Source organism: Anabrus simplex, chromosome 2 (assembly GCF_040414725.1).
Source record: "Anabrus simplex isolate iqAnaSimp1 chromosome 2, ASM4041472v1, whole genome shotgun sequence".
In the NCBI taxonomy this organism is placed as follows: Eukaryota; Metazoa; Arthropoda; class Insecta; order Orthoptera; family Tettigoniidae; genus Anabrus; species Anabrus simplex.
In genome coordinates this window covers 185,882,552-185,905,140 of record NC_090266.1, presented here as the reverse complement: position 1 = coordinate 185,905,140, position 22,589 = coordinate 185,882,552, and the positions used below count along the sequence as shown (strand labels likewise).

Sequence of the window (22,589 nt, the reverse complement as noted above, 5' to 3'; positions counted from 1 at the left end):
AGCTGCTGTTTTGAGGTTAGTGCTTCATTCCTTGCATTCTCCTATCAAGCACATATTCAGATGTTCTGTAATCCGACGTAAATCTCTCACTGTATTCATATGTTTGTTCCGCACCAGTACATTCGCTCCTCATCACTATTTGAATCAGAGTCAACCTGTTCACTGATCTTCACAATTTAATGCCAAAATATTAAAATACCACTCACTTTGCTTCTTTTTCTTTTTTTTTTGCTATTGGCTTTACGTCGCACCGACACAGATAGGTCTTATGGCAACGATGAGACAGGAAAGGGCTAGGAGTGGGAAGGAAGCGGCCGTGGCCTTAATTAAGGAACAGCCCCAGCATTTTCCTGGTGTGAAAATGGGAAACCACGGAAAACCATCTTCAGGGCTGCCGACAATGGGGTTCGAACCCACCATATCCCGAATATTGGATACTGGCCGCACTTAAGCGACTGCAGCTATCGAGCTCGGTCCACTCGCTTTGGTTTCACTAATAATATAGATTATGAGTCGAAATACACTCATGGAAATAATTCCAATAATATGAGTAACTTTTATTAGTCATATTGTCCTTGAAACTGTTTACAAATGTTATTAGGAGTATCTACTAATAATTTTTACTCATAAACGAATAGGCCTAACTAATATTATTACATAATAACTCTATGAAACGTAATATTCATAATATTAGTTAATATTATTGGTTTCTTACTAATAATATTAGTGAAAAATGTTTTATGAAAGGGGGCTCTACTGTACACTCGGCGGGATTGGTCTAGCAAGATCCTGTTCCGAAAGAACAGTGTTCCGTATCGCCTGCACTCAGCTGGATTGGTCTAGCAACACCCTGTTCCGAAAGAACAGTGTTCCGTATCGCCTGCACTCAGCTGGATTGGTCTAGCAACACCCCGTTCCGAAAGAACAGTGTTCCGTATCGCCTGCACTCGGCGGGACTGGTCTAGCAACACCCTGTTCCAAAAGAACAGTGTTCTGTATCCTGGTTGGCTGATTGTTCCGACTCTGGGCGAAAGTGAGTGCTATTTCTCTACGCTGGCTTTGAAGTTCTTTGAAACTTGACTGCACTGGAGCATTAATGGAAGGGGAAGGAACCCACAAAATATGAAACTGTAAGACGTAGAGGCGCGCATCTCAGTCAGTATTTTGAGAGACAGCGAAAGTGTGCATGGCACTGATTTTTAATCTTTATTCGTATGAATTCTTGCTGCGTGAAACCACGTGCGTCGTCATAGTATTCTTTTAGCGCGATTTACGGCTGTTTGTGTTGCGCTATCCACTATGTTATTGAAAAGGCCTAAACATTTCATATTTTACTGGTACCTCTCTTCTTAGTTAATCTATAACTGTTATTCTGTCTGTCGAAACTAATTTATTTATTTATTTATTAGGCTGTAAGATACCTGAAAAATGAAACATTTAACAACTGATCACAGCTGAAAATTAAATTCAATTTAATTAAGGTGTTTCTTTCTCAGGCTTCATTAATACCCACTTTTTTGATAAAAACTATATTTCAGCGTTCTGTACAGACATAAAGAGTAAAGCATGAAACTAATAGTGAGGAGCCAGTTTTAGAATGAACATTTATGAGGTTCGTTAATGTTTTCTAATTCCCCACTGCCTAAACCTTTTACTGTTATTTTGGAACTGTTATTCGGAACATAGTATTTTTTCGGAACCGGAACAACCGGAACTGTTCCGGAAAAAGAACAACTTCGCCCATCTCTACTCGCGACCGTCAATTCAGCTCCGTATATATGGATGAAGCCTTTTTCCCGCGGATTTGTTGACGTCATGCCCCTTAGGGAGGGGGTGGATTTTAATATCGGTACTTGCACTCCGAATTGGAAGTTAAAATTTACATCAAATTAATCCACTCCGCTAGCATATCTGCTGGATAAAATATGAACTCCAGGTGATCACAGATTTAGGAGATATGGATGGATTTAGCTCCTCACATTTCGCGCCTTTGTAAGCGTCCCTGACAACGTGGTCTTCTTTCAGCCAATGAGATTCAAGCTGTCCGGTTTCCAAGAAATCCAGCCTTCAATTTAATTAATTTGCCAATAAGTATTGATTATTTTTCCATGCGTGACATCTAATAAATTCATTACATCCATCCGCGTACTCATATTAATTTATTACTGATTACTTTTGTAGTTACGAAAATATCTCATCCATCATTCCTTAAGATGGTATCACTGAGTCTCCCATCAAATTTTTACTATTGGCCGGCAAGCGGTCACGTGATTTAAATCTCCACCTGCTCGAACTTAGGCTAGCGAACGTACACTCAGCCGCTGTAATTTTCCATGAGGTCATGGAATTTCCGTCCTACCAAAAATATCCCAAGGTCTTACTCATGTGGTGAGTTTTCTTTGTATGACTCTCCCCCTTCCTCTTTCTGACCAAGACTTATTTGTGGACTCTGTATTTCCTTGTACGCCAACTAATGATATTCCCTGCTGTGAAGTAGCTAAAAGTTGTCGGGTTGAGCTAATCCGTCAGGCTCCAGTCTGTCGTCCTTCCTTCGCTCTGATTTCAACATTACATAAACGAAATATTTTCAAATACACTCCTCTGTATTTCAATAAATGTCTCATATTATTTTACCGATCAAATCATGATTGATTATGGGCCTAAGTCACTCGGGTTCAATATATATATTTTTTTTGCTTTTGACACAATGGAACGTTTGTCTCACCGACGAAAAATAAAAGCAGGCCCCACTCAACACTCCTCCAATATTGAACAGCCTTCCTTTTATGATCTGTATCCATAAGTTCATCTTTAGCGCTCCCTAGTTCGCTATCACCTTCTACCAAATACTCATCATCAGAATTGTTTGCTTCACGATCACGTGCCATGCAATTCAAGGCAAAAGTGAGACACGAAATACTGTCTATGCAAACGTCATCATTTTTGAGGCAGCTTCTGATGACACCTGTAAATATTAGTGCGTAAAAAATTAAACACAAGCTTTGAAATAAATGCAAACCAACAAATATACAGACCCATCAACATACCGTCAATAGCGTCCAGCACACCACGCTCTTGAACGTTGAAAGACCTAATATTACAGTACATGTTCCATATTTTTCTTCCAACACAAAAATAACTTTGCCTTTGTTGATAACCATTATACACACAACCACTTGTCCCACACAACGATTATAAGCATATTTCAGTATGGCCTCAAAATCAGCTGCTGAACAGTGCAAGTGGGGTATGGAATAGCGGCCTCTCGATGAGTGAACCCAGCATGCGGTGCAGTACTGCGTAGCCGAGCGCACCAATTAAAACATATGAACATCAACGCTTTCTGTAGGTCACATGAGTTAATCTCCGAAATAAGTATTTTGGCCATTGTGTTATTCTTGGCTCATTTAACATGTGTGGAACTCCCTGGTACATGCCATTACCTTGTGAGATAGAAAGTATGGAAGTTTTTTTTTTTTTTTGCTAGGGGCTTTACGTCGCACCGACACAGATAGGTCTTATGGCGACGGAAGTATGGAAGTGGGATTGGGCATGTTCAAGAAGGCATCTCTAGGCTCTGCAGAGAGTGCTTGTGGCAGAATAGCTGGAAGAGTGAAAGATAAGAGACTCCAAGGTTGAATGAGAGGGTAAAGGAAGCAGTGAAAAATGAGAAGAAAGCATGGCAAGTATGGGACAAAGATAAAACAGAAGGAGAAGGAAGTATCAGGAAATGAAAAGAAGGTTCAAGAAAGTAGTAAGTGAAGAAAAGCTGGGAAGGATTTACACAGAAGACTTGGAAGAGGATGTGTAAGCAGTAAAAGGTTGCTATATGGACTTGGAAGAAGGAAGAGAAAAGGTCTACACAAAGCAGGTGAAAGGGGAAAAAAGGAGAGATAATAATGCAACTAGAGGAGATGAGGAATAGATGAAAGGATTGCTTCAATGAATTCCTGAATGTGGGAAAGGGTGTTGACGAAATGAAAGAGGTACAGTGTGAAGAGACAGAATCTAAGGGTAAAATCACACTGAAAGAGGTGGAAACTGCTGTCAAACGAATGAAAGTGGGAAAAGCAACGGGACTGGATGAATTGTCTGTGGAAATGATAAAAGAAAAAAGCAGCAGCACCTGTTGATCTATAATGGCTGTACAGGTTATCTAGATGTATTTGGATAGAAAACTGATTAGAGTATTAATACCTATACCCAGAAGGTGACATGAAGATATATGATAATTATCAAGGAATTACACTCATATCACAGCCAGCAAATACTAGAAAAGAGAATGAGAAGAAAGGTGGAAGGACAATTACAATAAGAGCAATAAGGCTTTCAAAATGGAAGATCATCTTCAGTACAAAGCAGTAACTGGAAAAACATTGGAAATATGGAAGAGATATGGTGATGGCATCCCTTGATTTAGAAAAGACTTATGACAGTGCACCAAGAGTAACAGTATGGAAAGTAATGCAAGAGAAAGGATTTGGAAAACAAATGATGGAATATGTGCAAGCAATGTACAAAAATTGTTGCAGCAGAATCCAGACACACATGGGAAGGACAGAGTGGTTTTGGAATGAAGCTGGACTATGACAAGGAAGTGTGCTGTCCCCACTGTTATTCGTAATGGTTATGGACGAAACTGTGAAGGCGACTAAGGTAAAATATAGGGACAGGGAGCTGGAGGTAATGCTGCCTGCAGATGATATTGTGGTGAGGGGAGCAAATAGGGAGGATGCACAAGGGCAACTCGAAATGTTGAGTAAGATTACTGAAAATTATGGAACGAAAATCAGTGTCAAAAAGAGTAAGACAATGGTGTTTACTAGTGGAGAAAGGGATGGGAAAGGAATTATAAAAATAAAGGGACAAAACCTTGAAATTGTGGAGAGCTTCAAGTACTTGGGAAGTGAACTGTTGCAGGACATAGGGGTAGATATGGAGATCAGTAAAAGGATTCAACAAGGAAAACAATTCTACCGGAGTGTGAGAAACCTGTTGTAGAGGATGGAAGTACCAATGAAGTGTAAAGCGCTGATCTATAAGATGTATTAATGGCGAATATTGACAAATGCAGCACGAGCATGGACACTGACAAAAGGACAGAATAAAATCCCAGTCAGTGAGCTGAAATTTTTAGGAAGTATGACAGGAAATACAAAAAGGGACAGCGTAAGAAATCAGGACATCAAGAACAAAATCAGAGTGGAAAAGCTTCATGACAGAAGTGAGGGGGATAAACTCAGTGCACCTGTCCCGGGTTCGACAGAGTGCTGAATATAAAATCTAATTTCACAAATATCATGTTGCCAGGCTGAGTGGCTCAGACGGTTGGGGCCTTCTGACCCCAACTTTGCAGGTTCGATCCTGGCTCAGTCCAGTGGTATTTGAAGGTGCTCAAGTACGTCAGCCTCGTGTCAGTAGGTTTATGGCACGTAAAAGAACTCCTGCGGGACTAAATTCCAGCACCTCAGCATCTCCATAAACCATAACAGTAGTTAGTGGAACGTAAAGCCAGTAACATTATTACTGTTAATATCATGTTGGATGGAAATCTTCTAGAACTTTGGAGAGCAAACCCGGGCATCGTAGTCCCATCCTCCCTACTTGCAAATGGCAGAACAGCTACGCTCAAGAGCATATGGGTCAATGGTTCTGTTTGTAATAAAGTGGGCACTTAATCTAAACATATTGAAAATAGGGTGCTATAATCAGAGGAATATGCTAATCTACTAAATAATAAGAATGGATTGTTCCCAATTCAAAAACACAATTTTAACTACTGATAGAGTCACATGAAAATATCTATACACACGAGAAATGCCAAATTATTGCCTACATGGCAATTGTTAAACAATGAACATTATCATATGGGTAATGCAGTTACATGTCTTTTATCAGTCTTTGTCAATTCTGAATCTAATTCTGGCATTCCCAAATTAACTCATTAACACTGCCCATATACATTTCAATTATTAATCAATAGGGATCTGCCCCTCCATCAAAATACTGATACCCGTGGGTATCCACTACATTCTTACATGACAACACAAAGATTATATGAAAAGAATAGCATTCTCGTGAGAAAAACAATAATATTTTAGTGTCGTCGTGTTGTGACATTTTATGAAATACAATTCCGGGCATTTATCCAGTCATGAAAATCATGTTGGTGCTTGTCGCTAATAAAGTCTACTTTATCACATTAATTATACATCACAATATTGCATATGCGCAATTCTCTGGGCTAAGAACTTATTCTAGTATTTTACAAAGCGGACACACAACATTGGAATCCTGCAAATCACCAGAAATCACCATACATTTTTCAAATCAAATCAAAATCTCTTTATTTGCAAATGAGGTGTCCACCTCGGTGGCAAATGGTACACTAAAATACATTATTGTCCAGCACTAAATTTTAAATTAACAAGAGAAGAAGAAAATTTTCCTAGAATACAATATTATGCAATTTACGCTAACAATTTTTACTATTAAACACACAGCTCATCTATATATATAAAATAAATTGTCCTGACCGACCGACCGACTGATTCATCATCGCTGAGCCAAAACTACTGGACATAAAGAAATGAAATTTTTGGCATACATTCATATTAAAATGTAGGTGCTCGCTAAAACAGGATTTTTGGATATTCCATCGCAAAGGGGGTGAAAAGGGGGTAGAAATTTTAAAATGAGTGTATCAATATCTCAAAATTTTAAAAGGTTACAGATGTAAAAAATTGGTATTTAGAATCTTCTTTAAAAATAAGGAAACACGTATATTTCTGTTTTCAGAAAATCCAAACAGGAGGGGTGAAAACGGTGAAAAAGGGTTTGAATGCCTTTAATCAGGATACCGGTACTTATATCTCAGAAACTGAAGATATTACAGACCTGAAAATTGGTACTTTTGATCTCTTTTAAAAATAAAGAAACAAGCATTTATTTGTTCTTGGAAACTCCAATTAAGGCCACGGCCGCTTCCTTCCAACTCCTAGGCCTTTCCTATCCCATCGTCGCCATAAGACCTATGGGAGGGTGAAATGGGGGGGGGGTGAATTTTTTAAAATGAGTGTATCTATATATCAAAACTTTGAAAGTTTACAGATGTAAAAATTGGTATTTAGAATTTAAAAAACAAAAAACAAAGAAACACACATTTTTTGTTTACGGTAAAGCCCAATAGGAGGGGTGAAAAGGGTTGAAAAAAGGGTTGAACGCCTTTAATGAGGATACTTATATCTCAGAAATTGAAGATATTACAGACCTGAAAATTGGTGTTCGAGATCTCCTTTAAAAATATACACGTATTTTTTTTGTTTTTGGAAAATCCAATTAATGAGGGGGGGGGGTGAAAAGGGGGTGAATTTTTAAAATGAGTGTATCTATATCTCAAAACTTTTAAAGTTTATAGATGTAAAAATTGGTATTTAGAATCTCCTTTAAAAAATAAAGAAACATGTATTTCCTTGTTTTCGGAAAATCCCAATAGAAAGGGGGGTACCGGGAAAGTTGGCCATGCGCGTAGAGGCGTGTGGCTGTGAGCTTGCATCCGGGCGATAGTAGGTTCGAATCCCACTATCGGCAGCCCTGAAGATGGTTTTCCGGGTTTCCCATTTTCACACCAGGCAAATGCTGGGGCTGTACCTTAATTAAGGCCATGGCCGCTTCCTTCCAACTCCTAGGCCTTTCCTATCCCATCGTCGCCATAAGACCTATCTGTGTCGGTGCGACGTAAAGCCCCTAGCAAAAAAAAGAAAGGGTGGAAAAGGGTGAAAATGGGTTGAATGCCTTTAATGAGGCTACTTATATTTCAGGACCTGAAGATATTGTAGACCTGAAAATTGGTATTTGGGATCTACTTTAAAAATAAAGAAACAGGTATTTTTTCATTTGTGGAAAATCCAAATAATAGGGGGTGAAAAGGGGGGGTGAATTTTTAAAATAAGTGTATCTACATCTTAAAACTTTAAAAGTTTACAGATGTAAAAATTGGTATTTAAAATTGGTATTTTTTGTTTTTGGAAAATCCCAATAGGAGGGGCAAAAAGGGGTTGAATGCCTGTAATGAGGATACTTATATCTCAGAAATTGAAGATATTACAGACCTGAAAATTGGTATTTGGGATCTCCTTTAAAAATAAAGAATTTTTTTTTTGTTTTTTGTTTTGGAAAATCCAAATACTGGGGGGTGAAAAGGGGATGGATTTTTAAAACGAGTGTATCTATATCTCGAAACTTTAAAAGTTTGCACATGAAAAAATTGATATTTAGAATCTCCTTTAAAAATAAAGGAACACATATTTTTTTGTTTTCTGTAAATCCCACTAGGAGGGGTGTAAAAGGGTGAATAATGGGTTGAATGCCTTTAATGAGGATACATATATCTCAGAAACTGAAGACATTACAGAACTGAAAATTAGTATATGGGATCTCCTTTAAAAATAAAGAAACATATTTTTCTTGCTTTTGGAAAATCCAATTAATGGTGGTTAAACAAGAGTGACAAAGTGGGGTGAATTTTTTGAAAGACTATATCTACAGAATATCTGAGAAACGTAAAATGTTACAGACATAAAAAGTGGTATTTGGAATCTCTTGTAAATGTAAAGAAACATAGGCGATTTGTTTTTGGAAACTCCTCTTAAGGGGAACTAAAAAGGGGGTGAAATTTTAAAATGAGAATATATACAGTACCGGTATATCTAAAAAAACTTAACATGTTACAGAAGTGAAAAATGGTATTTTTATCGCTATTAAAAATAAAGAAAAGTGTATATTTAATTTTCGGAAATACCACTTGGGTGGAGGGGGGAGGGGGTAGAAGTGACTGAAAATGGTGTTGAATTATTTTAATTAGGCTACTGATATCTCAAAAATGAAGATGTTACAGATGTGAAATTTGATATTTGGAATCTGCTTTAAAAGTAAAGAAACACGTATTCTCAAAAAATCCAATGAAGGAGGGAGGGGGGGAGGTGAAGGAATTGAAAAATTGACTTAATTGTATGAGAATACTGACATCTAATAAAACTAAAATTGTTAACGACGTGAAAATTGTTATTTGGATCTCCTTTAAAAACAAAGAAAACCCCGTTTTGGGGGGGGGGGGGGGAGGGAAATCATCTTGGGGGGTGGGAGTGAAAAAGAGTTGAATTCCTTTCATGAGGACAAATAAATCAAAAACTGAAGAAGTTAGAGTCATGATAATTGGTATTTAGAAGATCCTTTACTATTAAAGAAACAAGTATTTTTTGCTGGAAAATCCACTTAGGGGGAGGGAGGAGGAGTGTGAAAGTGAATAAAAGTGAATTATTTTTATCTCAAAACTGAAGGTAATAGACATGAACCATGGTGTTTGGAATCTCCTTTAAACATAAAGAAACACGCCTTCTTTATTTTTTTTGGGGGGGGGGTAAATAAACTTAATGGCGGTGAGGTGTAAAAGGAGGTGAGACCAATTGATTTTACTGTTCATAATGTATTTATAAGGAGCCTCCGTTGCTCAGGCGGCAGCGCGCCGGCCTCTCACAGGTAGGTTCCGTGGTTCAAATCCCGGTCTCTCCATGTGACATTCGTGCTGGACAAAATGGAGGCGGGACAGCTTTTTCTCCGGATACTCCGGTTTTCCCTGTCATCATTCATTCCAGCAACACTGTCCAATATAATTTCATTTCATTTGTCATTCATTAATCATTGCCCCAGAGGAGTGCGACAGGTTTCGGCAACCGGCACAATTCCTATTGTCTCCGCTAGATGGGGGCTTTATTCATTCCATTCCCGACCCTGTCGAATGACTGGAAACTGGCTGTACATTTTCGATGTACTTATTCGATCATAAACCGATCATTTTTAATCTTTCCTGGGTTCATTTTCAAGAGCCATCTTTTCCTTCGGAGAACGTTCTTAGATTACAGCAGATTCTCCTGGCAATAAATAAAAATTTAAACACATTTGAAATAAACGATAGGAATGAGATTGACCGTCCAATTGTTCACCTCTATAATAAGGTCAACAATGCATGGAAGTATGTCATTCGTATCGCCAGAAATCCCAAACACTTGCCTACGTGCGACAATGGTGCTGGTCACATTCTCAACAATGACAATGGCAGCAGATGTAATTTACCGCCAAGTAGCGGTCTTGCATCTTGTTGTGGGGTCCAGAACATCTGTAATAATAATAATAATAATAATAATAATAATAATAATAATAATAATAATAATAATAATAATAATGTTCATGACCATCGTCAAATGTGCGGACCGCGCTGGAAACGGGTCCCGGACGGGTAATGACTAAGAATGCAGTCTGGCCGCAGGTTCAGTATCGCCAAGGCACCCAAGACGACACCACGCTGGATCTCTTGAATGATTTGATCCATATTAAAAATGCTTATAGGAAAAGATGGCGAAGATTTAGGGACCCAACTGACCGAGTGGAATACCTGGACCTAGCCCGGGAAGTATGAAATCGATTGCTAGAAGGAAAGATTGAAAAATGGGAGGAAACTTGCCGTAATCTATTAGAAAACAAATCAGATCGCGAATTTTGGCGGATTCTCTGAGAAAACGAGTTAGATTGCGAATTTTGGCGGATTATATATAAAAGAATAAGCATTCAATTCTAAATTTCAGTATAATACCGTAGCGAAGCACGGGCATCTTGCTAGTTGAGGATAAAATTAATGTTTTTAAGTATTTGCTTCCGTGTTCTTTGGACAGAGAAGGTGGGAATCTCCTTGTAACATAACCTTAGTTGTGTTGAGCCAATATGGGACAAAATATGAGATTTATAAGCTATAACTGCACTCATCAAGTTTATTGCTCACATAAGATCATATTTGCCACGCTGAGTGGTTTAGACGGTTGAGGCACTGGCCTTCTGACCCAAACTTGGCGGGTTCCATCCTTGCTCAGTGTGGCAGTATTTGAAGGTGCTAAAATACATCAGCCTCGTGTCAGTAGATTTACTGGCACATAAAAGAACTCCTGCAGGACTAAATTCTGGCACCTTGGCACCTCCGAAAATTGAAAAAGTAGTTAGTGGGACGTAAAGCCAATAACATTATTATTATTAAGATCACAATTTCTATTAAGCTGGGAGGGAGTGATTTATACGCATATGGGAGGCAGAAAATGCTTCCTCCCTGCCCTCTACTTGCGTGTACTATTATTACGCCATTAACTCTTAGCTCGAAGACTATGTATTTAGGGATTCTGATGAAATATATATTTAACTAGCTGATGTGCCCGTGTTTCGCTACGGGATTCTCATAAAGACAGACTTTGTGGTTTTCCTAACTGAAGTCAACATAGGTCATTACAGAAACATCAGTAGGAATGTAGTGATTGAAAGCAATGTTATCACATAAAACATTTGATCAAATGAAAAACCGCACATTTTCTCACTTTCAACTAAAAGTACTACGGTGCCGATCTAACAGTCTAAAGTTCCAGAGCTGGAAGGACCAGGCCCCAGAGAGCGGTGAACACTCCTCTGCCATTATTCCATTCTCTGCGCACTGCTCATTCCAATCAGTGCCACAGAGTAGGGATTGAATAGCTCGAAGCTATGATGAACCAGTGTGTAACGTACCAGTACCGGTAGTATCAAGAAATTTATGAACCAGAGAAATGGCTTGCAAAAGAACAAATTTATCTAACTCCCCAGCTACTTCCCGCCAATATTCAGGCAGGCTGTTATACTCTGTACAACCGGAAAAGTTGGCCGTGTGGTTAGGGGCGCGCAGGTGCGAGCTTGAATCCGGGAGATAGTGGATTCAAACCTCACTGTTGGCAGCCCTGAAGATGGTATTCCGTGTTTTCCCATTTTCACACCAGGCAAATGATGGGGCTGTACCTTAATTAAGGCCAAGGCCGCTTACTTCACACTTCTAGCCCTTTCCTATCCAATCGTCACCATCGTTCGGTGCAACGTAAAGGAAATTTAAAAAATATTCGGTACGCAGCAGTAATCCTATCTATCGGAGATGAGTGGCAACAGAAGACACAAAATACATCACAACAAACAATGGTCAATGTAAATGTATTGTTGATCAATTTTATAAGCTTTCTATATTGTAGGCCTTCACATTTAGTTTTCTTTCGACTCTATGATATTAGGGCGTCTTATAAAATTATTTATAGTGTAGACTGCAGTTCCTTATTCTTCGACTTTACATACCGATTGTCGTTAAATTCTGTTAACCCATTTTCTCATGACTCGGCGCTGATATGGACTCAGTAACAAAAATTGAAACTCATGAATATCTCTGTGATAGTAGCCAGTACTGTAACAATGTATAAGACATAGATGATCGGAAAATTAATACTATATAACTTTAGTTATGTAGTATTTATCGATACGACCACTAATAACATAAATATTTGAGAATTAAAATTTAGGCCTTCCCCTAAACTACCATTTTTCTCAGCGTGAATACAATTATTTATAGCCTATGTTATAGCGACTTATTCTCCGACTTTGCCTACCGATTTTTATTAAGATAAGACAACTAATAACATAAATATCTGAGAATTAAAATTAGGCCTGCCCCTAAACTACCATTTCAATCAGCGTGAATAATATTATTTACGGCCTAGATTATATCAACTTATTCCCCGAGTTTGTATACCAATTTTTATTAAGATACGACCACTAATAACATACATATTTGAGAATTAAATTTTAGGCCCTCACCCTAAACTACCATTTCACTCAGCGTGAATAAAATTATTTATGGCCTAGATTGTAGCGACTTATTCCCCGACTTTGCATACCAATTTTCATTAAATTCTCTTCAACCGTTTTCTCGTGATGCGTGTACAGACAGACAGACAGACAGACAGACAGACAGACAGACAGACAGACAGACAGACAGACAGACAGACAGACAGACAGACAGACAGACAGACAGACAGACAGACAGACAGACAGAAATTACGGAAAATTAAAAAGTGCATTTCCTTGTTGCTGTGGACATGACTGATACAGAAATACCATCCTTTTTAAATTCTGAGCAATGTACAGACAAAACTCTTATTTTATATATATATATATATAGATGTTATTTTGTTAATCATTGTAGTCATATTGCTCATTTTATACATACCAGCAGAAAATAAAAAGCTTACTATACTGAAAATAATGCTCAATCATACCTTTAACTTGCTAGTATCAAGCATCCAGTAACTAGTACAGAGGACTCTCTGTAATTTAAACATGGATAATTTGAAATGAAAACCTACAACCTGTTTTCCAGTCATTGACCGGGTCTGGGATGTAATGAATGAAGCAGATATAGGCTATTAGTACGATGGGGTCGCCACTCCCAAAGTGATTTATAAATGTCTGATAGATTCTATGAAATGAGATTGGAGAGTGTTGCTGGAATGAAAGATGACAGGGAAAACCGGAGTACCCGGGATCTGAACCACGGTATCCAGCGGTGAGAGGCCGACGCGCTGCCGTCTGAGCCACGGAGGCTTGGATAATTTGAATGATTGGGTAATTCGAACAGAAGTTCTGACATCTGACATCACTTAACACTCGTAACTCAGCTTCAATAATGTAATTGATCTCTGTCCTGAATTTGTTTTCCAGGACCTCTGGATTGTTCCTGGCGACTTTCTATTTCAAATTTCCCTACTTTCTTCATACAATGCTTCTTCCTATTTCAGATGTAACCCATCTCATGCCATTTTTTAAAATAAACAGCACACATAATGGCTGACAATTTTAATAATTTCAATTTAGAAATTCCTATGTAACATTATTTTGAAAATTTGTATGTAATTCAGAGTTTTGATCTGTCTATTGGACAACTGAAAGGCAGGATTTCACTAACACAGTATATTTTCCTGGACTTGAATGTCAGTAAAATTTAGAAAATTCATGAGTAAATCTAAGAATTTCTAGAGCTGGACTGTTAGCAAACAGAATAATGTACTGTACATAGTTCCCATGGGCTTACAGTTGTTCAGAGACAGCTGCAGGGAAAAGAAGATTTTATTTGCTTGTATGCAGCCTTCACCCTCTCCTCATTAGTGTGGGATTATCCACCTCTTTTGTGTGCAGCTACAGTACCCATACAGTACATCCTTCAGCCCCTTTCCCAACTAGCCACAGAGTTGTAAGAACAAACAATTTGTGAAAATCTTCGCAAATTACGGAAGTTAGTGGCCAAGGGATCCTCCATTGTTAAGTTGTAACTTTTCAGTGCACACTGTTCGCTATGTCAAAGCGAGGCACGTACGTTAGCTTAGCATTAAAGAATAGAATGGAAATTCTAATGTGTTCTACAGTACTGCATTTACAGTACAGTATTTAAATGTGTTTCTCATTTACTGGTAGCTATGAATTGTGCAAGGAACTGTTTTCACCTTTCAACCTAATGAACATGCATAAAGTATTGCAGATTTTAAGGTAAGGTCAATTACTTTAATTGGTAATTTTGTTTTAATGCTTTTCTTTAGCACTGCAGTGTATGTTTTTGTTGGTTCAAATTTTGTATAAGAGTTGACTATATCACCAAGTGAGTCAGCCGTGCAGTTTGGGGCCCGCAGCTGTGAGCTTCTATTCGAGAGATAGTGGGTTCGAACCCCAATGTCGGCAGCCCTGAAGATGGTTTTCCATGGTTTTCCATTTTCACACCAGGCAAATGCTGGGGCTGTACCTTAATTAAGGCCGTGATTGTTTCCATCCCACTCCTAGCCCTTTCCCATCCCATCATTGGCATAGGACCTATGTGTGTTGGTGCGACCTAAAGCCAACTGAAAAAAAAAAAAAAAAGGACTATATTACGATTATGTTTTTAAATACTCTTCAGTAATGAGAATCAGAATGAAATATGCCATCTTAATTCCTAATAAGAGGCTGACAGAATTCCTACTAACCTGTATGTATTCTTTTGTGAGCAATTAGATGACTCAGGTACTTTGTAGAAAAACCACATATATCACATAAATAAGGTCTATCACTACTATGGCTTGCCAAATGCTGTTCCAAGGTGCTCTTCATGGCAAATGCTCGCCCACACATCTCACCTATAGAAATAAAGGCAGTATGGATTAGTGAACAATAAAAGCTGCATCAAAATAAGGAAATAGTAGTGAGAATAGAAGTTTTTCTAGGCAAGAGTTACCTACTGACAACATATGTATAGTAATGCTAGACACAGGACTATTCTTTCTGTCCTACTGATGAAGACATCAGAAGACATTTAAAGAGACAATACTTCTACTTCTGGAGAGGCACAGGGCCCCTGGGGTCTACAGGTGGTTAATTCATTAGGACTAACCATTATATCCTACCGGTTGCCAAGATTATGAAAAATGGAAGCATTATCTTCCACTCCTTGAAGGGCTTTCATTCAAAAACAAAGTTATTTCCATACAAGCCATGAAAGCCCTTGGAGGAGTGGAAGGTAAGGCTTCCAGTATTCATAACCTTGGCAACAGGTGGGATAGAACAGTTAGCCTAAATGAGTTAAGCACATGTAGACCCCAGGGGCCATATGCCTCTCCAGAAGTGGAAGTACTGTCTCTAAATTTTTTAACTTCTTGACAGGGCATCGAACCCATGTTCTTCTGGATGAACTGAGAATGCATTTATCACCTTAGCTATGCTCCCCTCACAGTATAAAATGTATTCAAACCAATGTAAACAACAGGGAAGAAGAAAACCTGAAATATTCCAACAACTACCAAATATATCATAGGTTAATGTTCCAGGTAAACTCATCAATGGTGTTTAGGGAGGAGATAGATGAATTAAAGTGATATTTTACTACAAAAGTTTCAGTATGGATCAAGTGCTAAACAAAACAAACATTAAAAATATCTTTAAATATCTATGCAAAATATTTACCTGTTCAGATAAATTAAGAGAAAGTAGTCACAGGAAATAAAAGGAATCCTCTTAAAAATAGAGCTGCATTGAGAAATGTTTGCAGAATAAATTTTTAGATTACAAGTAGAAGTCAGAACCCAACTGTCATGGGGAGATAATAAATCATCTCTTTTCTGCTGCTTTTCCTACAGCCTAGAGGGGTCATAGGTTCAAACTGTCACAAATGTGGACTGAGTCCTGTTTAATGGTTGGATATCCTTCCTGATGCCAAACATATGTAGAGAGATGTATTCACTATTACATGTGTCTGTGGCAGTTGGTAGTATGTGTGGTGTTGTGCACATATTATGAGGAGTCTATTGGGATGAACGTCCAATCCCTGATTCAAAGGAATTAACCATACACAGTTAAAATCCCTGACCCAGCCAGGATTCGAACCTGGATCCCTCTAAACAGAAGGCTTCGACACTGACCATTCAGACAAGGAGCCAGATGGGAAGAGATAACTATATAGGATACAAAATCATATACCAAAGGTAAGTGGGAATTTGTGGATGACACGTGGGCTAATGTTTAAAGCGGGAGGAAATTGAACGCTAAGGATACTCAGGAGAGGTACTGGTTAGGAATCGACATGAGCCACTGCTGGTAGAACAGCAGAGGGAAGATGAGGAACAGGGAAGTGATACAAAGGAAGAGGGAGGTAACAGAAAGGAAAAGGTAGGAAAGGGAAATGCTGACTAGAAGATAGGAATAGTGAGGTGTAACAGGGTCATAAGAGGGAGAAAAAGAAGGGGGAAGTAGGTTCTGCAACCATCAGGGAAGGAAAGTAAGACCAGGAGAGAAGGGATCTAATGAGGTGGCTAGGGATGAGTCACAGGTCATGGGGACTCCATTGCTAGGCACATGGGAAAAGTGTATGGAGGAAAAGGAACCATGGTAGTGTGTTATCTAGAAATTAGGTTAACATAGATATTGAGGAAAGTAGAAGGGAAGTGTTGTAACCAAGGTTGAAATTTACAGAACACAACTTTTATTTGCTTCACTTTATGATATTTACATAAATAACTGAAATTTATTTTGAAGCAAAAAGGAATATTGAATCTTGAGAAAAGTCTGTCTTTATACAATATGTACAGGTTTGCAGTCTTTATATACACTTCTATCTTGAAAAGATAGTCTTCGTGAATTGACACGTTGATAGTCGAGAACTATCTGGCACACTAACATAAATGTCTATGAGAGTCCTTGTTTGTTGAAGTGCCTGAATTCCTAAAAAGCAAGTTCAATTGATTGAAGAAATTCCACCTAGCGAAACTAAGGGAGCTTGCATAAATTAGGGAATGAAAATGGCTTGTAAAAGAATTACGGAACATAGGCAGCGGAAACAGGTAAGGGAGCGGTGACCAGAGGTGAAACCTCGTACTGCCAGAAATTCAGTCCACCTGGTCGAAGCACATTTTCAAGAGGAGTAGCCTCCGTGCTCGACGTAGGGTGTATTCTGGAGCTGGACACCGGGGCAAGTGGGCAATTGAGCAGGCAGGGAGCTCCTATTTATAGTACACTCGATGGTCAGGCACGCGCACTGAGGGCTGCGCGTCGAAGCTAGCAGAATGATACACAGGCGCGCGTGCTGCTGGCTGGAGGAGCGAGAAGGGGAGCGCCGGACATACAACACCCTCCCCTCCTAAATACGCCGGTACGGCGTGAAACGGCGGCGGCGCTGGCGGCGACTGCGATGCTGGGGCGGAGCTGCTGAAGTCTCTGTTGTATTGTCCGGAGCTGGAACTGGGCGGAGTGGCGCTGTCTCGTCCTGAAAGGAACCCATTGTTATTAAATGATCTAAAGCTCGTTCTGCAATAGATTTATCAGGTTTAGCAATAGCATCAATAGCTGGACAGGGGCGGTAGCGCAGACGTATCTGATCTTGATGGCGGCAGATACGTTTCTCCGTAGTCTGTATCTCGTAGAGACGATGACCCAAAGATCTGCAGATGACTCCAGGTATCCAGAGTGGGTTGGATTTGAATGTCCTGGTGTAGACCTTGTCGTTGAGGGAGAACTTCGTTGGTGAGGTCTTATGCTGGGCCGGAAGAGGCTGTAACAGAGAAAGTAAAGTTCTGTGAGGTCGTCCATGGAGCTTCTGTGCTGGAGTGATATTATCAGCGCCTGGTAGAGTTCTGTAGTTGTTTAAGAGTTGGAGCAAGGCTTGGTCTTTAGTTAAGCCTGAAGAGACAGCTTTCTTCATACTTCTTTTAAATGTTTGTACGAAGCGTTCAGCTTCACCATTAGATTGAGGGTGAAAAGGTGGTGCTAGGATATGACGAATGCCATTATGTGTACAAAAGTTCTGAAAAGCAGTAGCTGTAAATTGAGGTCCGTTGTCTGAAATGAGTACTTGCGGTAAACCTTCTGTAGTAAAGATTTTCTGGAGAGCACGAATGGTAGCTTCGGTGGTAGTAGTCGAATGCATATCCACGACATATGGAAAGTTTGACAGTGAATCGATGACTATTAACCACATGGAATTGAGGAAAGGACCTGCGAAATCGATGTGAACTCGTTCCCATGGAGTAGTAGCAGGAGGCCATGAAGCAAGATCAGAAGACGGGGCGTTCTGATTCGTTTGACATTGCTCACAATGACGTATTAGCTTTTCGATGGCGGCATCAATACCGGGCCAGTAGCAGTGTTGACGGGCGAGTTGCTTTGTTCTGGAGATACCCCAATGGCTTTGGTGTAATAACTCGAGAACTTGTTTCTGTAGGCTAAGTGGGATAACCACTCGGAAGATGGTGCCTGCTTCTAGTAGTATAACTCCGGCACGAGTCGTGAGACGATGCTGCATACGATGATAAGGTGCCAGGTGGGCAGGAAGTGTGCTCTGAAGAGGCCAACCGTTGCGGATGTAAGTACGTACAGTAGCAAGTGTACTGTCCTTATCCGTAGCTTTAGCTATGCAGGTAGCATCAATAGGAAAACTGGATACAGTATCTTCAAGTTCTATGTCCAACTGAAGACAGTCAGATTCTTGAGAATCGAAGGCAGTATCAGGACCAACGGGTAAGCGGGAGAGGGCATCAGCATTACAATGCTGGGATGTGGCTCGATATACAATCTGATAGGAATAATCAGAAAGGAACATGGACCATCTTTGAAGCTTTCTGAGGGAATTCTCTGGGATCTTATTACCAGGATGGAATAAGTGTACGAGAGGCTTATGATCGGTAATGATCAGGAAATGGTTGCCATAAAGATATTCATGGAAACGGCGAATACCAAAGATGATGGCTAAAGCTTCTTTCTCTATCTGTGAGTATCGACGTTGATGGTCATGAAGTGTTTTCGAAGCGAAGGCGATGGGGCGTTCTTGTCCATGACGATCCTTCTGGGAGAGAACGGCACCGACACCGTAGTCTGAAGCGTCAGTAGCTAGCGTGATGATCTTGTCGGGCTGAAAATGAGTGAGTTGTATAGCTTGAATTAAGGCGTTGTTGATTGTTTTCCATGCCTGTTGGCATTGCGGAGTCCACTGAAATTTAACACCTTTTTTACGTAGAGCGTTTAATGGAGCTGCCACTGTAGCGAAGCGTGGAATGAACTTATTATAATAGTTCGCTTTGCCTATGAAGGACTGAAGCTGCTTGAGGTTCTGAGGTGCTGGCATGTTTACTATCGCGGAGACATTCTGTATACTAGGACGAATTCCATTCTTATCAAGTATATGTCCGAGGTAGTGAACTTGAGGCTGAAAGAAGGTACATTTAGCGAGATTCGCTCGTAGGCCATTGTCTTTCAATTTCTGGAGAAGAAGTCGGAGATTGGTTAGATGTTCCTGATGATCTTTTCCAGTAACAATAATATCATCCAGGTAGTTAGCACAACCGGGAATGGAGGCGGTGAGTTGAGCCAAATAGCGCTGAAAAATAGCCGCTGAGGATGAAACACCGAATGGGAGCCGCTGGAGCTGGAGCAGTCCGAGAGGAGTGTTGAGTGTGAGAAATTTCTTAGATTCTTCGTCTAAAAGTAGCTGGAGATATGCTTCTTTAAGATCAACTCGAGAGAAGAATTGTCCACCAGAGAGACGACGGAATAAGTCTTCTGGACGTGGAATAGGAAAGATATCTGTGTCGAGTTGGGCGTTGACTGTAGATCGAAAATCGCCACAAAGTCGAACATTACCATCAGGTTTCTTGATTACCACGAGTGGAGTAGCCCATTGACTAGAAGTAACTGGTACTACAATTCCAGTTTGTATCCATCTTTCTAATTCTTTCGTGACCTGGTCTTGAAGTGCTAGGGGTACTGGACGTGCTTTGAGGAAGCGAGGCTTAGCTCCGGATTTCAGCTGTATGTGAGCTGTATAGTCTTTTGCTGTTCCGAGCTGAGAGTCGAAGACTTCAGGAAACTGCGCTAGGAGAGCGGTAACGTCAGAAGTAGGATGCAATGTAGATACGACGTTAATGTTGTCATGTATCTGGAAACCAAATAAGTTAAATAGATCCATGCCCATAATGTTTGATGCAGTGTAGTTGTTAACTACGATAAGAGGAATGGCCTTCTGAATTCCTTTATAACTAGCCTGGAGCTTGATTTGACCTTTGATGTCAATTTTCTTCTTGTTAAATGTCACGAGCTGGATGTCAGCTGGAGAGCATGAAGGTGAACCTAAGTCGTGGTAGGTAGTCAGGTTAATAATAGAGACAGGTGATCCAGTGTCTAATTGAAAATCGACAGATCGATCAGAGAATGAGAGAGGAATGACGATTTTGTGAGAATCCTTTGTGGGAAGAATAAGATTGATCTGATCAACTTCCATGTCTTGGCGGGGCTGTATATGCTTCCGGCGCGCTGCAGTAGTCTTAGCAGGGCGGAGCGAACTTTGACAGACAGTCTGAATGTGTCCAAGTTTATTACATCGTTGACAAGTAGCTTTGAAAAAACGACAGTCACGACGTTCATGATGCTTGAAACAACCTCGGCAGGAAGGCAGGAGTTTCGAGGTGCTTTTAGAATTGGGCTTCCGTGTAGCATGACGAGAGGGAACCTGGTGAGAATGCTTGGTGGAGAGCGCCTTATCCGTACGGTTCACTGTAGCAGAGGACTTGCGGGCCTGAGGCGAGACTTGTGCAACTTCGTGTGGAGAAGCTATGGCTGCGGCAGTCTTGGTAGTAAGCTCATAAACCGTAGCAATACGCTGGACGTCTTCTAAAGAAGGGTTACTGTGCTTGACAGCGTCAAAACGTATTTTGTCTTCAGGAGTATGTAAGATTATCATGTCCCGAATGAGAGAATCAGTGTAGGATGAACCACAACCGTCCTTGGAGCAGATGAACTGGCAGGGTTTAGCTAGACCACGCAATTCAGTTATCCATTCAGTATGTGTCTGATGGGGTTGCTTTCTGCTCTGAAAAAATTTATAGCGAGCAGCCACTATGTGAGGAGCTTTGGCATAGTGTTCCGTGAGACGGGCCAAGAGCTGCGTGAAGGGTACCTCAGATAAGTGTTCTTCCGGACTTAATTTACGTAGTAAGTCACACGTAGCATTGCCAACCGAACTAAGAAATAGTGCGCGGCGGCGTTGATCATCTGTGACAGAATGGCAGATGAAATGCTGTTGTAAACGGGCTAAATAAACTGACCATTCTTCCTTAGCCGGGTCAAAAGCAGAGAACGGAGGAATAGCTGATGGCTGTGTAGAGACAGAAATAGCTTGAATAGCCTGAAGTAATGCTGCCTGTTGTTGTTGCATAAACTGTTGTTGTTGCTGCTGTAAGGCTTGAAAGACCGTAGCGAGCTGTTCCGCAGTAGCCATTGCGAGATGCGTGCAAGAAAGAGTAAGGTAAGCAGTGTGTCAGAACTGGTTGGAGTGTCGTTGTTGTTGAGCACGTCGCCGTAGAGTTGACAACTGGGCCTGTTGAATTGTAGTGTCGTGTTTACCTCGTTGCTATAGAGTTGGCGATTGGGGCTGATGACGTGTAGTTTGTTGCTTTTTTACCTCGTCGCTATAGAGTTGGCAACTGGGGTCGAAGAATTGTAGGTTGGTGCGTTTTTACCTCGTCGCCATAGAGTTGTGTTGTAACCAAGGTTGAAATTTACAGAACACAACTTTTATTTGCTTCACTTTATGATATTTACATAAATAACTGAAATTTATTTTGAAGCAAAAAGGAATATTGAATCTTGAGAAAAGTCTGTCTTTATACAATATGTACAGGTTTGCAGTCTTTATATACACTTCTATCTTGAAAAGATAGTCTTCGTGAATTGACACGTTGATAGTCGAGAACTATCTGGCACACTAACATAAATGTCTATGAGAGTCCTTGTTTGTTGAAGTGCCTGAATTCCTAAAAAGCAAGTTCAATTGATTGAAGAAATTCCACCTAGCGAAACTAAGGGAGCTTGCATAAATTAGGGAATGAAAATGGCTTGTAAAAGAATTACGGAACATAGGCAGCGGAAACAGGTAAGGGAGCGGTGACCAGAGGTGAAACCTCGTACTGCCAGAAATTCAGTCCACCTGGTCGAAGCACATTTTCAAGAGGAGTAGCCTCCGTGCTCGACGTAGGGTGTATTCTGGAGCTGGACACCGGGGCAAGTGGGCAATTGAGCAGGCAGGGAGCTCCTATTTATAGTACACTCGATGGTCAGGCACGCGCACTGAGGGCTGCGCGTCGAAGCTAGCAGAATGATACACAGGCGCGCGTGCTGCTGGCTGGAGGAGCGAGAAG

At 40.3% G+C, this 22,589-nt stretch overlaps 1 protein-coding gene across 1 annotated transcript in view; it reads right to left on the bottom strand.

The window, feature by feature from the left end:
* The window catches only part of LOC136863480 (zinc finger protein 879), a 218,936-nt gene that overhangs the window by 85,491 nt on the left and 110,856 nt on the right, over positions 1–22,589 (bottom strand). Inside the window, exon 8 of the mRNA XM_068225955.1 lies at positions 14,901–15,050. Within this exon, the coding sequence (XP_068082056.1) occupies positions 14,901–15,050 (150 nt within the window). The remainder of the gene's footprint in view (positions 1–14,900; positions 15,051–22,589) is intronic.